Raw genomic sequence first — 14,987 nt, forward strand, 5'->3', positions numbered from 1 at the left:
GCATGCAAGCTTATTTCCTGATTTTTTGTTTTTTTCTGTCTAAACCTGGCATCTTACAGATGTACTTTCTGCATCAGCTACAAAGAAAAGGAATGCACTACTACAAAGGGTTGCTTTTTCCTTTTTTTGTTTTTGTTTTTGTTTTCCTATATACATGCACAAAGCTGGGCAATCCTTTGAGGTAGATACCAAATAAATTTACTCAAGCTAAAAGCAACGTTCACTTATTTTGCTAGTTTAACAAACATTCCTGAGCTAATATGCATAGAATATCTTTGCAAAATAAGCAAGCTCAAAGTAGTGCAGGCAGTCAAGGTAAAATACTTCAAACATTTGAATTAATTTTATCACAAATGGCAGGAATTTACTAGTAAGGTTATTTATATGTTCTCAGGCAATACTGCTCAGGCAAGGCATAACTTACCTCTAGAACAGAGACAAATCTAAGCTATTTTCATTGTATTTTAAGATAGTTCAAATGGAATTCATTTGCCTTCCTCACTCAGCACACTGGGTAAGAAGTCTAGCTCTTTAAATGCTGTTGTTCCAGTTTTAGAGTAGAGAGGCTATAAAAAAGGGGTGCTTCATTAAAATACCATAGTTTGCACCTCTCAGAGGCACAGGAAAAGAATATTCACTGAGTAAGTAACACATTATAAATTATAATTGAGATTCAATTCTCCCAGGGAGAAGAGAAGGTAACTTGTCATTTGAAGTGTTGTGAGTTTCTGAGTGGACCAGGAGTTTAGAGGGTATAATGATATCATTAAGGAATGCCCTTGCAAAGCAAGCAAAATTATACTGTGCTGTCTCTTGAAAACCACAGGAACTCTTTATTGTTCTGTCAGCAGCAGTTCAAAGAGCTATGTGACCCCATTAACATTCATTCAGGCATGTATAACAAATTGGAGGGGGGAAATTCTTGAATAGTTAATTATATTTTGTGTGTTTGTATACCTAACACTGTTAGCTATAAGAGCTCAGCACCATAGAATACGCACCTTGCACACCTGGTTTACTTCACAGCTTTATTTTTCTTTTAATGTTTAGAGGAGAAAGCAGTATCAAAGCCAGAGAAATAGCTGGAAGGTTGGAAAGTGGAAAAAGTAGATAGTGGCTAGCTGATTTGATGGCTGTGGTTGAACTGCTCTAGTATTTGCAGTCCTTCTTCCCTGACCAGCAACTATTACAAGATGGTGAGAAAATCCTTTGAACACAGATATCCATGTCAGATAGCAATATGTGGGGTGATACACTATAAACATAAGCTAGAATCTTGCAGGGAAACCGAGTTGATCACATTTTCCATAAGATACAGCTTTTCTGGCCAAAGCATTTATTTATTTATTTATTTATTTATTTGTGCGTGAAAAGTTGTCCCAGAAGCTCTTTCACACACAGTGGCAAATGACTACAGCCCCCACTCTGCAGTGGTCATTGACTCAGCTTAAGCACAGAGAGTGGCCAGCAACAGAAACAGAAGTTTGCCTGGTTGGTTTTGAATGCAAAAGTTAATCTTTTATTTTTAGAGAGAATGATTGGTAGATATTGTCTTCAATGTTAGCGGGAAGCCCACTCACAGTGATTAATTAAGTCAGAAGCTTTATCTGTACCAATTAATTAATTTCAGTTCCGCTACAGTTTCAGGAATCCTTATCTCTTTAGGAATGTCTCCTTGCAGCTTTCTTTTCACCTAGCAAGGAGATTGATAAATTATATGATAAAGGCAAGGGCCGTCACAAGGAGTTCAGTGTTGTCTGTGCTGTACTGAGTAGATGTTGTTTCCTCAGAATTCAGTTCAGCTCCTCTGTATTTCTAAGTGACACTGAACAAAGTTAGGATTGTTAATGGGAGTCTTCAGGAAACTTCACACAGAAGATGGACTAGGACCCTTTGTAGCTACTGCATGTGTCCATTTACATAAACATTCCCACCAAGCCACAGGAAACCATTTCTTCCAGACCCTGGGCACACATGTGCTACTGAGCACACTTACTAATACAAAGCTGCTTCTAAATTCTCTTGGAAAATAGAAGAATAAAATTTATCTTACCCTACAAGCCTAGGCAAGCTTGCATTCTATTTTCAGTTCATTGACATTTGTGCTGTTTTCCTCTGCAATCCTTACACACCAATCAAGTACTTTGCGCATCACATATATGTTCATACTTCTGCCTTTCTTTTGAAAAAATGCCAGTCTAATGGCCTTCTAAATGTATCTTCTATTTGAAGAATATTTGCATTGTAGTTGTAGTTGTGTTAGTTATGTTTTTGCTTAGCTGCATTTATATTGCATGTAGATTGGAGTCGGTCAGAAAGCCTCCTCTGAAATGGAAATTATTTTTATTACCCTTTGGCCTTGCTTTAAACTGATTCCACTGCAAAGAGTTTGTAACAGTGGGAGTGTGCTGAAAGTGAAAATCAGAATGTACATTTGAATAGTCTAATAGTCTAATATGTGTCTACCAGAAAAACACATCCTGAACTAATAATAGGAAGTTTTGAATTACCGGGAAGTAGAACTACTGGATGAATTTCAATTGAAGTGCTTTTTTTCCTCAGAAAATGCCCATTTGCTGAAATCAAAACTTAGTGGGGGAACGGGGTAGAGATGAGGGGAGAAGGAAGTAGGCTGAATATTTCTCTCAGTGTTTCCAACATTCCTTGGAAGACTGTGGTGTTTGAGGTTGATATTTTTGCATTAAGAAACCCCTGCTATTCAGGAATGCTTATTTGATTGTAAGGTTCCACACAGTTAAGAAGAGAAGTAAAAGTATTTGAGAAAAAATGAGTTCTTCAAGGTCACTAGACAAATGTTTTTATCAATGTACAAAATTTCCAAAAAGTGCTCAGACACTGAGGAAATTTTCTGCAAGCCTAGAAAACTCTCTTGAAGTGGAAAATCACTTTCTGCCACGGTTTAATGGGGGTAGAATTACAGCCTCCATCAAGACAATGGTAAAATTGTCTTGATGGAGGCTGTAATTCCACCCCCATTAAACATCTTCATTTGCATCAGCTGGGACTTCACCTCAAACTTACTGAAAGCATTGTAGTCTCTTTTGACCACATTGATCGTACACAAATTTTCCATAGAAATATGTATGACCATGCAAGGATTGAGGAATTTATAAGTTTCTTTGTTGAGGAAGAGATAATAATAGATGAAGGTTTAAAGAAAATTGTAATGTGTGAAATTATCTTGCTTAGAGCAGCAGGGTGAGCACAGAGTCCTGCCAAGAGCCCTGTCCTGCATCTGTGTGAGCTGAGCTGCATCTTGCACAGCAGCAGTCAGGGACCCGCAGCCAATTCCACTGATGCAGCACACCCTTGAAGGCATGTGCTAAAGACAGGGCTGTGAGCCAGAGGTGTAAAGGAACAGCTGATCTTATACTGCCACAGCTGTCTTTCCAGGAGATATGAATTTCAGTTCTGCAGCTGTCAGTGGAGCCTCCAGCATGAGGCTTCTCCTAGAGAGAGCCAAGTCCAACTCTGCTGTCACATAGCTCTCACTGAACCATCACTGTTCCTGTGTCTTTCTGATCTAGTCTTGTACATGCAATCCCTTTCATATTTTTGCATAATCACTGTGTATATTTGTCACAGCAAGAAATTACCTGTAGTAAACACTCTCTTCAGGAAGCATTCACTCATTTCCCATGTTAAAAAGCTTTTGGAGTTGAAAAAGAATTTAAACATATTACAGATGCATTATTCTTGAAATTTTATGAAATTATGAAGATAACATAAATTAATGCTAGTACATTTGACCAGGTCCATATTTTATGAGAGGAAGAAACATTCAACATATTACATGATCTATTTATGCCTATGTTGGTGGGAAGTTTTGAGCATGACTAGTGTTAGCTCTAGGCTATTTTTTTGCTATCTACCACTATGAAACAGCTACTCTCTCTTCAAGGCAGACTTACTGCAAAAAATTTCCACATTTCCTTGCTGGGACTGAAAGAGTATTGTGTTCCTTTCTAATGCTTATCAGCAACTTGGTGAGATCTTTATTAAAATGTAATAACTGGCATAAAAAGGACCTTCCATTTAACATATGCAGCTTGTCCTTTACATACAGCCAAACGCCCCAAAGCATCCAACTGGTAAACATGGCAGAGCTGATCAATTCTACTAAGCAGCTAATTCCAGTTTTCAAGCGAAAAATGTGAGTCTATAGCATGCTATGCTTTGCTTTTCCCTTGTTCCAGTAAACTCCCTAGAGATGACAGACATGCAATGAACATAGGCCTTCTCTTGCAGAGAGCAAAATCTGTTTATCTACTTTTTTTTTTTTTTTTTTTTAAATATAAAATTAGTCAATCCCTCTTCTCATCTTTAATTTCAAAGGCTCTCTCACTGGCAGCTCAGAGAGTGCTCACTCTACATATCCCAACAGCTGCTGGAGAAAGATAGCATGAGCATTTCTGGAAGGATTCAAACTGACTTTCTTTCAATGGATGCTAAATGCTCATCATTAGGTGTGACTTCATGTTCAGCCATCCAACACAGATCTCTAACAAAAAGTACATTTTAATACTGAGGGAAAATGTAGCAAAGTAAACAGATTTGGGAACCTTTGAGGCAGCCTTTAATAATAATAATAAAATAAATATGGTATGCTTTTTATGTGTACATATTGTAAATTATTTCATTCAAATATTTTTGTAAATATGAAATCTGATATCTCATGTAAGCAGTGGACTTGAAATCAAGAAAGTATTTTTGCTACATATGTTTAGGAAACAAAATATCCAATTACATCTTACAGCATTTGAAAAATTCTGATCTTTAGGAACTTTCCAGTTGCTGAAGATCATTAGAACTTGGAGCTGTCTCATTTTAGGCACAGTTCAAGCATTCTTACTGGTGGAGGTCTCCATTTCCTTCACAGAGCAGATTTGTAGGTCCCCTTCTATAGGTTAGCCCATTTTATATAGCTCATATTGCCACTATGAACATAAGCTTGAGTCCCTAGCAGATCTTCTAGAGCTACTGACAGGGACTCTTCTTTGGGAAGCTGCAACATGACTTTTGGACACATGAACACACTGTGATTACAACACAGGAATATCCTGCTTTTATGTTCTCAGGAAATAATTCGTCCTCTGGTAGGACACTACTAAAGTTATCCATCTTCAAGGACCCAGCCTAAAATATCCCCTTTTCTTCAACATCCCTATCCTGGGGAAGATAAGAACAAGGGTTTTGCAAAAATCCAAACCCAAAGTATTTCCCTAATTTTTTACAAGTCTTTAAATTCTGGACATGAATATGCAAAAAGATGTCTGCCTTCAGGTAGGATTCTTTCTAACAGGGGAAGAGAAAGAAGGGCAGATTCTCAGCTGCCACAGATCATCATTTCTTTGGAGATGTGCACAGAACCACAGCCAGTTACACCATCCCAGCACCTGGCCTCAGCTCTCTGCTCACTTTTATCAGCATGAAAACTGAGAAGCCAAAAAAATGGAATGAGCAACTTTTGAGTCTGCAGTCAGTTTCCCAGAGATAAACTTTTAATTCCGCACTTAGAGGCTTTTTATATGAGGTGCTACGGTTTTTTTGGCTTGTCCTTGTGCAAGCCAGTGGATTCATGAGCCTATATATGGTTTTCCTTGCCTAGCTTCAGTCACTGAGGATTTCATTTGTTCTGACTTCAGCAGGCAATGACAGAGAGCTTTGTCTTTCCATTAATACAACCTGTTACAAATACCGGTGGAGACATAATGGCATCATAGGATATTTATAGCACAGGCAGACTTAAACTTACACTACAGATTTCTACAGAAAGGCTGAGTGTTCTTCAGCTTGTTACAATGAGAATTCTCATTGTAAATCACTCCAAATTTTCAAGTAGCAGCAATGCTATGTTCAGAAACTCTGTGGAAAGAAGAGTTTTGTCATATATTCACTATGTCAGGCATCTTATACCCTACATCCTTCACATGAGTCATAAAGAGTTCCATGGGAAGTACTTGTTCGGATGAAGCGATCACATTTACCTCTGGATTCAGAGTACAAATGTGTTTAAGCAAGGAAAGAAGAGTCAGTTCCTTGCTCCAGTGTCTGGGCTGGTGAAGGACACATCAGGTTTTCAGGGCAGAGGGCTTACTGAAGTCCCCAAACGCTCAAGGACTGTCTGGATTCCGTTCAGATGCCCAGTTTGGCCATAACAAATATTAAATTATGCTCATTAACACTGGTCATGGTGACCTGAAATACTGTTCCTTCACTTCCACTTGATTTCAAACTTCAAAAAGTAAGAAATACTAACAATTGAGGCAGAAATCAAATGCTTCTTACCACTCATAATGAAATAAATTAAATATTTATTTCCAGATTAAAATTATTGGAAAAAAAAATACTTCCATATAATTTTGGAAATCTATTCCACTGTAATAATGCTATCCTGAAAATACAGCACAGTCCCAGAAAAAAATGTTTTTGACTTGAAAACTTTTATCAGCTCAAAAGGCTCTTATTTTTCAGTAAAATTCTGAAAAACAAGCAGTATTACACCTTTGGAATAATATTGAAATGCATTTTTTCCTTCAACCTCCACATTCTTCTTCACTTTTTGAGAATTTTTTATATTATAGCTCTTCCTTCTGAAGCACAACATGAAAAATACTTGATTGTATAAGATAATGTCAAGAGACAAGTAATTTATTTCCATAATTTAACTGACATTACGTTTCTTGATCTTACAAAATTACAGTAGGAGGAAATTTTTAAAAAATACTTTTTAAATCTGTTGCTCATGTTGAAGATCAAAAGGCTTAATATCATTCTAAACAGGCTGAGTTTTTCATAATCTGGCATCTCATTCTAGATTTTGAAGTGGGATAATCTCCAATAATATCTACACAAACCTGTTAGCTTGCTTTTTCTGATTTCATCTAAACATAAATGCTATTCTGTAATATTAGTAAATGTACATTTGACAATTTTCTAAGAGAATCTTATACAATTTTCCCTTATTTGAAGATTTATTTTCAAAGATTTTTATCTGCACCATTATCTGATCAAAATGTTCTTAAGTCAAGCATCATTGATTTCCTTTCATTTTCCTCCCCTCACAGAAATACCAGCTTCAAATTTTTGCTGGATTATGATAAACTGAAGATAACTTAAAAGAACTAAAGAAATTTAATCGCCCTCCTAATGTCCTTTGCTGGTCAAATCTTCTGTCAAGTTTTTGCCAATGAAAACCTGGAGACAAATTCCTGTTGGTAGATTTCGGTTGTTCCTGCTTGTTACTGCTGTTCAATGCAACGAGTGTGAAATTTGAATAAAAACCCTATTGAACCCTAAAGATCACCCCTGCAGTGGTTCATCAGTGTCTCAAAGCAGGAATATGGTTTACTTCTTAAGAATCACTGTAATCACATTTGAGTACCCCTGTGTGTGACACAACTGTCAGAGAAAGAAAGAATACAGCTGGGAAATAACCATTCACCCTATTTCATGTTTCAGTACCTTGAGAGACAGCCTTGGGGCAAGTTACCTGCTAGGTAAGGCAGTACTAGGTACTCTGGAGTGCAAACCTCATCTTCAGGTCAGTTTTGCATCTAGTTGGGTGATTTGTGTCATAAGCCACTCAGCTGGGTCTTGGTAGACCATGGCCTCCTCTCTTGGCTTTTACCAAAGAAATTGCAGGCAAGGTCAGACCTCCTCCTGTTTTGAAGGTTTTGGAAGATTTCTGGATGCTATTGAGAAGTTATTGCATTTCAATTCAGAGTACTAACTGGGGGAATTTCTAAATTGCTTTGTGTGTGCACATATATGCACCGCAGTACATAGCTCTAGTGTTGGATAAGGCCGGAACAAAGAGTGTTCCTTTATACTCATTGGTATACCATAAAATTAAAAGTCCTGTCTGGAGGCCAACCAGCTACATCCTCAGAGCAGAAACCAACCAGTCTTAAATAAAAAAACTTCTGGGCTTCACTGGACATGAGGGCTGTATTCACTGTAACACTTCAGCCTTGCTTTCCAGGATTCTTAGAGGTCTTTGAATGCAGTGGTCAGTAGCAAACATCCTGTGTGCTGAGAAGTGACCATTTCTCACATGCTTCAGCTGCATCACTATTGTAACATGGGGTTCTGACCTTTGCTATCGGACTCTGATGCTTCTACTCTGTTACGCAAAGTGCCAAAAGCTCAGTCTCTGGTTAACTTAAGCCACAATTAAATTTTGTTTACCATCATAATTATAAGCTCAGCATGACACATGAAGAACTGCAACTTCACAGATGAAGAAAACAGAGGAGAAAACATGCTGTGAAGGGGAAAAGCTGTTCACATTAAAAGAATTAAGATTAGAAGTGAAAACTCAGAAAGTTATTGGCAAAATAGGTTTATTTTAGAAACATCTCTTTCCCCACCTATCCATCACCGTGAAAATCTTGTATTTAATGTGTAAAAATTCAAGAGATCTGTAAGGTCTAGGAAGGAGTACAGCATGAGCTCAAAGCATACAGTGACAACTGTCTTGTGCTAAAACAGCAGAGCTTGTTGATCAGAGATTGCTTAGGCACTACAAAGACATTTGTCCCCACACTGCTGTGACATGATGAGAATCGTTATATTGTACAAATACTTATTTAGCATCTGAACTATAGCTGTTTAAAGTGGAGGCATAAGGCTATTTCTAGGTCATTAAATAACATAACTGAGATACGATGAACTGTCTTGTATGATGCAGTGTATAGAGAAATCCATACAGAACAAGGCGTGCTATTGAGCAAAATGTGCATTCAGCAATGTGGTGATGTAACTCCTACCTCATCTTTTTAAGTATTTACAGACTGTACAGTGTTTGGAACTGAACAGCCTATACAATAGCAATATATTAATTTCTGCAGCCAAGCCCACTAGATTTAACTAGTGTTTGTTTTACAACTCAGGATGGATTAATATATGCACCTGTGTAATGCTTGTTGTCTGCACTTTAGTGGCAATGCATTGTAGAAATGATTTGAGGAAAATTAAAGTGAAGTCAAATATAAAAACATTGAATTGCTGAAAGATTAAATGTCTGAAAGAAATTTGAAAGTAAGAAAAAGCACCAAATGCATAAAATATTAAATACTATTTGTTGGGGTTTTTTAAAAAGTAATTCTATATGTCAGAATGTGATGGTCTGAGACACTGAGTGACAGTTTAGAAAAATACAGGAAAATTGTCCTGCTGTGGCATTAAACTTGCCATTACATAGGGAGAGATTAAAGTTTCTGGCACAAATGACAACATATGGGTTCAGCTCCAGGAGAAAATGTAAGAGAGATTTTTTTTCTTCCCATCCACTTAATTAGACTTACACAGGACTTAATATAACTGAAAATCTCTTCATAGAAAGGAGGACAGAGATAGCCATGTAATCTGCCTGTCTGAGGATTTGTATTTGCATAGCGCCTTAGCTATGAGAAAAAAAGAAGGAACTGAAACAATTTGTTTTGTTTTGTTTTTTTCTGGACATCATCATCTTATGGGAGAAGGACCTGACTTTTTTACTTTCACTGACCTCCAACGCACTGACTCTTCTTCTAAAATATGTAGGTCTTGTCTGCGTGTCAGCTACATTTCACATAAATTTTACATTCGGATGGCACTAGTTCTTTTAAAATAATAATAGAACAAAGTCTCAATGATGGCACTTAAAAAAAAAGCCACACAGCAATGGTGAGAGCCAAAAAAACCCCCAGATTTAAAAGCCCCCACCAATACAATGAGTATGCTAAATATATGCTTTATAAGCATGAATGACTTGCTCCTAAAACTTGTAAAAAGGAATGCAGCATTCATGACTACTACTACTCCTACTACTCATGAAGCTAGTGGTTAGCTAAGTTTAGGACACGTTATCCCAATTTGTACTTTCAGAGAGAGCAATATTTTTACTAATCCTGGAGAAGACACCAGTAACCTGACTTTAAATAAGAAATTAAATGCACACGCATACTCGGTAAAGGCAGCCTCCTTAAATTGCACAGCACAGGACGTCAGGTTAATGACAGAATTATAAGATCAACTTTGATATTCCCAGGCTTAAGTACTTCCAGCATTGTTGCCAACAAATGCAAATAAACTGGAGGCAGCCAACCTGGCAGTGCCGTGGTGAGAAATCAGATGGGATGAAGGCTGGACTGGCTTCCTACTGAATAGATGGAAACCCAAAATTTGGATGGGCACAAGGACGCTTCACTAGAGTTTGATTTACTTGTGAATGTCACTTGGATTTGTCTTCCTTCTGACTAGAATGTTTTTTGAACCACAGAATGTTATTCTCTATGAAGTGATAGTATCTGCAGGAGAAGATAAGGTATTGTCCTAAGGACTAATTGCACAGCTTGACTTTCTAACTTGTTAGAATAGATTAAAATTCTTCACAAAGGGGTACACAGACTTAAAACTGCTAGCAGATTTTTCTAGCTAATTTTTGAATAATAAAACAAAGCAGACACAATCATGATCTACTTGTAGATAATTTGCTAGTCAAAAAATTGAACAAATTATTCCTTCTGGTATGTAATTAAAAAAAAAATGTACACACCAGAGAGAATTTTCCTTGAGGTGATTATGACAACAAGATATCTGGTAAGTAAAAAGCAAGAAAAAAACCCATTACTTATCGCTCCTTTTAAATACATAGCTGCATGAAAACATATGCTCCTTAAGCAAGCTGGTAGAAAATTAAAGTCATCCCTACTTTGACCAGGGAGGCAGAGAAAGTGATCTCCTTCCAGCCTAAATAATCCTTGGATTCTATCAAATAATAAGGTTATGTAAAATTACTTCAGATTTAAAGTCCATCTCAGGTCTAACACCAGAGATGAGCTCAGACTGTAGTGGAAGGGGCTGAAGTTCTCTCTGAGCACCACAGTTTATCCTCATCCTCAGGTTGCTCCCTCCTCAGGTTGGCCCATCGGGCCCCAGCTGCCTTGTCCTCATTTTCTGCCTACCCCCTACCACTACCATGCGGTTTTAGCTTGCTCCTATTTATCTGCAAGCACCAAGTGGATGTGCAGCCCCTAAAAAGTCTGAAGCATAAAGTAACAGGATCCTGTGTGACAAATGAAGGCAGTCAGAATGAGGGCACAACAGGAGCCTCTTCTGTCCTCCCTCTTCCTCATTTCCGTCCAACCCAAATGCATCCCTGTGAACACAACAGCACACTTCCATCTGCTGAGGGATCTGATCTCATCTCCTGTTACTCTCCCTCTGCATACACATGTGCTTGCATGTGGACTGCACACTCCAGAAGGCAGGCACTGCTGGATTCTAATCCCCCCGAGTTCTCTGATGGATTAAACATCAAATCTCTAACCCTCCTTCTTAATACTGTGGTAAGTAACACACTTACTTGTTACATTGATCTACAGCTGAAATAAAAGTTAAAGACAGACAAAATGAGATGTCTGAAACTGATCTAGGATGAAAGTGGATTGAAAATTAAAGCATTCTGGATTTTCTCCTCCCTCCACTTTGCCCAGTGCCTAATGAAGCCGAAATCACTGTCTGCAGCAACAAAAGTTCCAGGTACATGTGTTATCCTCCACCTACCTGTAACCCTTCAATGGCCAGTTTGAGGATGGATGGCGTAAGCTTGGAGGCTTGCTTGAAGGAGAAGTTGCTCCAGTCTATAATTAGAATGAAGCCATTTATCTGAAGCTCCTGATCTTCAATGAGCACTTCCAAGGAGAGTAGAATAGCCCGAAGGATATCTATGAAGGAGTTCCTAAAGCAAAAGTGGGGAAAAAAAATAAAAATCAGTGGTTGCAGTTATCTTCCAACCTCAATATACTCAGTTTTGCTGTGGGTGAGGCATGAGTGAGGGACATGGATTTATTGTGGTAGAATTAACCTGAAAAACAGTTGTTTGAGGCATGTCTTTAAAGAGCTCCTGCTCCAAAACTGCTTGGTGTGATAAATCCTGCTCACTGATGAGATTGAAACTCTGAATGAGATCTCCTCAATTTTGCTAGCAGTCCTTACAATAGATTTTAGTTAAGCTACATTGGGAAACTATTTGTCTGTGATGAAATAAAACAAATTCAAGTTATCAATATAAATTCTTGCTCGGTTGGATATGCTTTATCAGTTTGTTTCTCTTCTTCTTACCCATTTTTTGTTTCCCTTATTTGCAAAAAAGAAATAAATCAGTACAATATTAATATAAAAGATATCCTTACAACTAGGTTCTGTGCCTTCCTGCTTGAGTATAGGGAATGTTCCAAGGCTTTACACAATAAAGTTTGACAGTTGCCTTATTTTTGCAAACAAAATGCAACATGAAAAATGGCTGCATCCATTAAAAATGAGAACTCTTTATTAATTACCAGCTGCAATAGGCCAGCCACAAGGCTTCCCTCAGCTCTGGGAGAATAACTAAAAGCCTTGGAGGGCCTGAAGCATATAACAAGTAAAAGAGAATAAAACTATTAAATGTTTTCTTTACTGTGAAAGTCTGCACTGGGAAGCCCGGGCCATTCCGTTTCACAAAAGCAAGCCTTGGGCACTTTAATGACTAGTCTATACTTTTACCCAAGTAAGCTGAATAAATTGCTCTCCTCATCTGTCCTTCTCATTAAGATGATTAGCAAACAATGCATTCTATTAGAGAGCAACAAGCAAGGAAAGCTTCACAAAGTGCAGCTTAACCTTGCGTAAAATGAAATTGTAATATACTGCTGGTGCAATCTGCTTTACCTCAGCATAATTCTCAAGCTTTCATGAGGCCTGAGGTCTTTCACAGGACAGGTTCATACTATGTTCTCTGATGGAGATTTTAATTTAGCCTTTTTCTGCTGTTTTCATTAATTTAAAACAAATCCTCCAAAACCTTCAAGAGCATTGTTTCAAATTCTGCCTGAGAGAAAAAACGTATGTGCAGTCAAAACAAATTTCACTACCATCGATCTCTACCCCTGAATGGATCAACACATGGTAAATTTCTATTAAAAGTAAAGGGTGGATTGTTCTCTGATTCTTTCTCTTTTCTCTCAGCAGGTTTTGAGTGGAAATGTACGTTCCTTCTCTAAAGACCTGATCCCTTGAAAAAGCTGCTTCTGCACTCTGCCTTTCTGTGAAAGTTAGAAGCTCTCTGAAGTATAATTGCTTGGGCAATAAATTGAGCTTAAAGATACCTAATATTGTTCTTGCTTCATACCTAGTCACCTCTCCTTCATTTACAGTTAAAGAACAACCTTGATCTTTTCAAATCCTACGGGAAAGTTCTGCTAAACTGCTAAAATGAAGGAGTGCAACATCAGGTGAAGGCATACTGATTGGATTGGCAATTGACATGTACTTTTAGTCTAAGTTTATTTGGAAAAACTGTGATATACTACCTACTGCTTAGCTGAAATGGGTGATGACTTTCAAGCACCAGCATCAGATGACCACACTTTCAATGGTGAAAAAATCCAAATATACCCTGTCCTAGGGTGACTTTATAATGCTTGTATCTCCAGTTGCCTTGTGTTTATGCTGTTCTCTTAATGTTATTAAGTTCTGCACTTTTAACACTGATTCTGAGAGCAAAGCAGGGGAAATGAAGCACTCTGTTTTCAGAAACTGCACTTGCTCCCCCACATTCTCTCTCCTGGACTGTGGTGTCTGCAGCAGGGATAGTGGGAGTGAGCTCTCCTTTGCTTTTAGTTAGTTTTTAACTAGCTGAGGTAGAGAAGTTCCCCAGACTGTGGCTTTTCTTTTTCTTGGAACTGATCAGCCCTGCTCTGGACTAAAAACCCAGACAAAACACTGTGAGCTCACACCTGTGGCCCACTGGGGCTGGGATGTGGCATTTTCCAGCACAGGAGGGACTGATGAGAGACTGAGCAAGCTGAGCTACACCTAACAACAAGGACTTTCTGAATTTGCCATCTCTTCAGAACAGCAAGAAGTTTTATTGTTTAATATTATTCTTTTTTTTTTTTTTTTTTTTTTTTTTTTTTTTTTTTTAATGCTTGTGAATACTTTGCTTGTTAAATAAACATTTTTTTTTTCCAAGGATATTTTTTTCTTGAATGTCCTGGTTCAGGGCAAATTTGGGAGAAAACTGCTGAATTTCTGGAGAATAAACCCAAACAGGTCCAGGAAAGAACTTCCTCAGAGAAGAGTGGAAAAAAACTATTTTACTTAACAAAGTGTCCACAAGTACAAAGAATGAATAATGTGAAACAATAAAACCTCTCCTTCTGAAGTGAGATGGCAAATTGAGAAAGTCCTTGCCGTGGGTGTAGTTTGGCTCTCTCTCAGTGTCTCTCCTCAGTCCCAGTCTCTCCGGCGCTGCTGGAAAATGCTGAGGTCTAGGCCCCGGTGGGCCGCAGGTGCAGCCCCCAGTGCTCCCCTGGGTTTTCTGTCCAGAGCAGGTTTAAACAGTCCGAAGAAGAAGAAGAAGAAAAAAAACCAAACCAAACCAAACCAAAACAAAACAAAAAACAAAACAAAACAAAACAAACAAAAAAAAAAAACCACCAAACCAACCAAACAACAACAACAACAAAAACAACAACAACAACAACAAAACAGACCAGGGAACTTCTCTGCCCTAGCTAGCTAAAACTAACTAAAAGCAAAAAGATAAAAAGATCTCTGTCCTGCAGTCTCTCCAAGCCTCAGCCGAACACCCAGTCCGAAGAAGAATGTGGGGGAGTCAGGCAGTTTTCTTAAAACAAACTCCACTTTTCTTCTTGCTCCCCCTTTGTTCCCGGTACCAGTCTTAAAGGCACAGAACTCAATATACAGCACAAACAGAACAGACAATTGGGGAAACAAGCATCATAAAGTCACCCTAAGACACTGAACCAGCTGGGAGAGGAATCGTGTGAATCTGATTTTTAAAGGGACCTCTTTGGAAGTTTCCTTCCAAATTTGCCATAAACCAGAACATACCCCTAGACCACACCTAATTAATATATCCTATACTACCCCAGCATCTTCCTTCAGCGTGGTCAGCCTTCCTTCCACAAGAACTT

General features: G+C 38.2%; 1 protein-coding gene across 2 annotated transcripts in view; it reads right to left on the bottom strand.

Annotated features, from left to right (window-relative positions):
* Positions 1 to 14,987, bottom strand: part of CLVS1 (clavesin 1) — a 98,802-nt gene that overhangs the window by 52,135 nt on the left and 31,680 nt on the right. For both annotated transcript variants that reach the window (XM_040066436.2, XM_040066440.2), the window contains exon 3: positions 11,572 to 11,746. In XM_040066436.2, coding sequence (XP_039922370.1) covers positions 11,572 to 11,746 — 175 coding nt within the window. The remainder of the gene's footprint in view (positions 1 to 11,571; positions 11,747 to 14,987) is intronic.

The sequence above is a fragment of the Hirundo rustica genome, chromosome 1 (assembly GCF_015227805.2).
Source record: "Hirundo rustica isolate bHirRus1 chromosome 1, bHirRus1.pri.v3, whole genome shotgun sequence".
In the NCBI taxonomy this organism is placed as follows: Eukaryota; Metazoa; Chordata; class Aves; order Passeriformes; family Hirundinidae; genus Hirundo; species Hirundo rustica.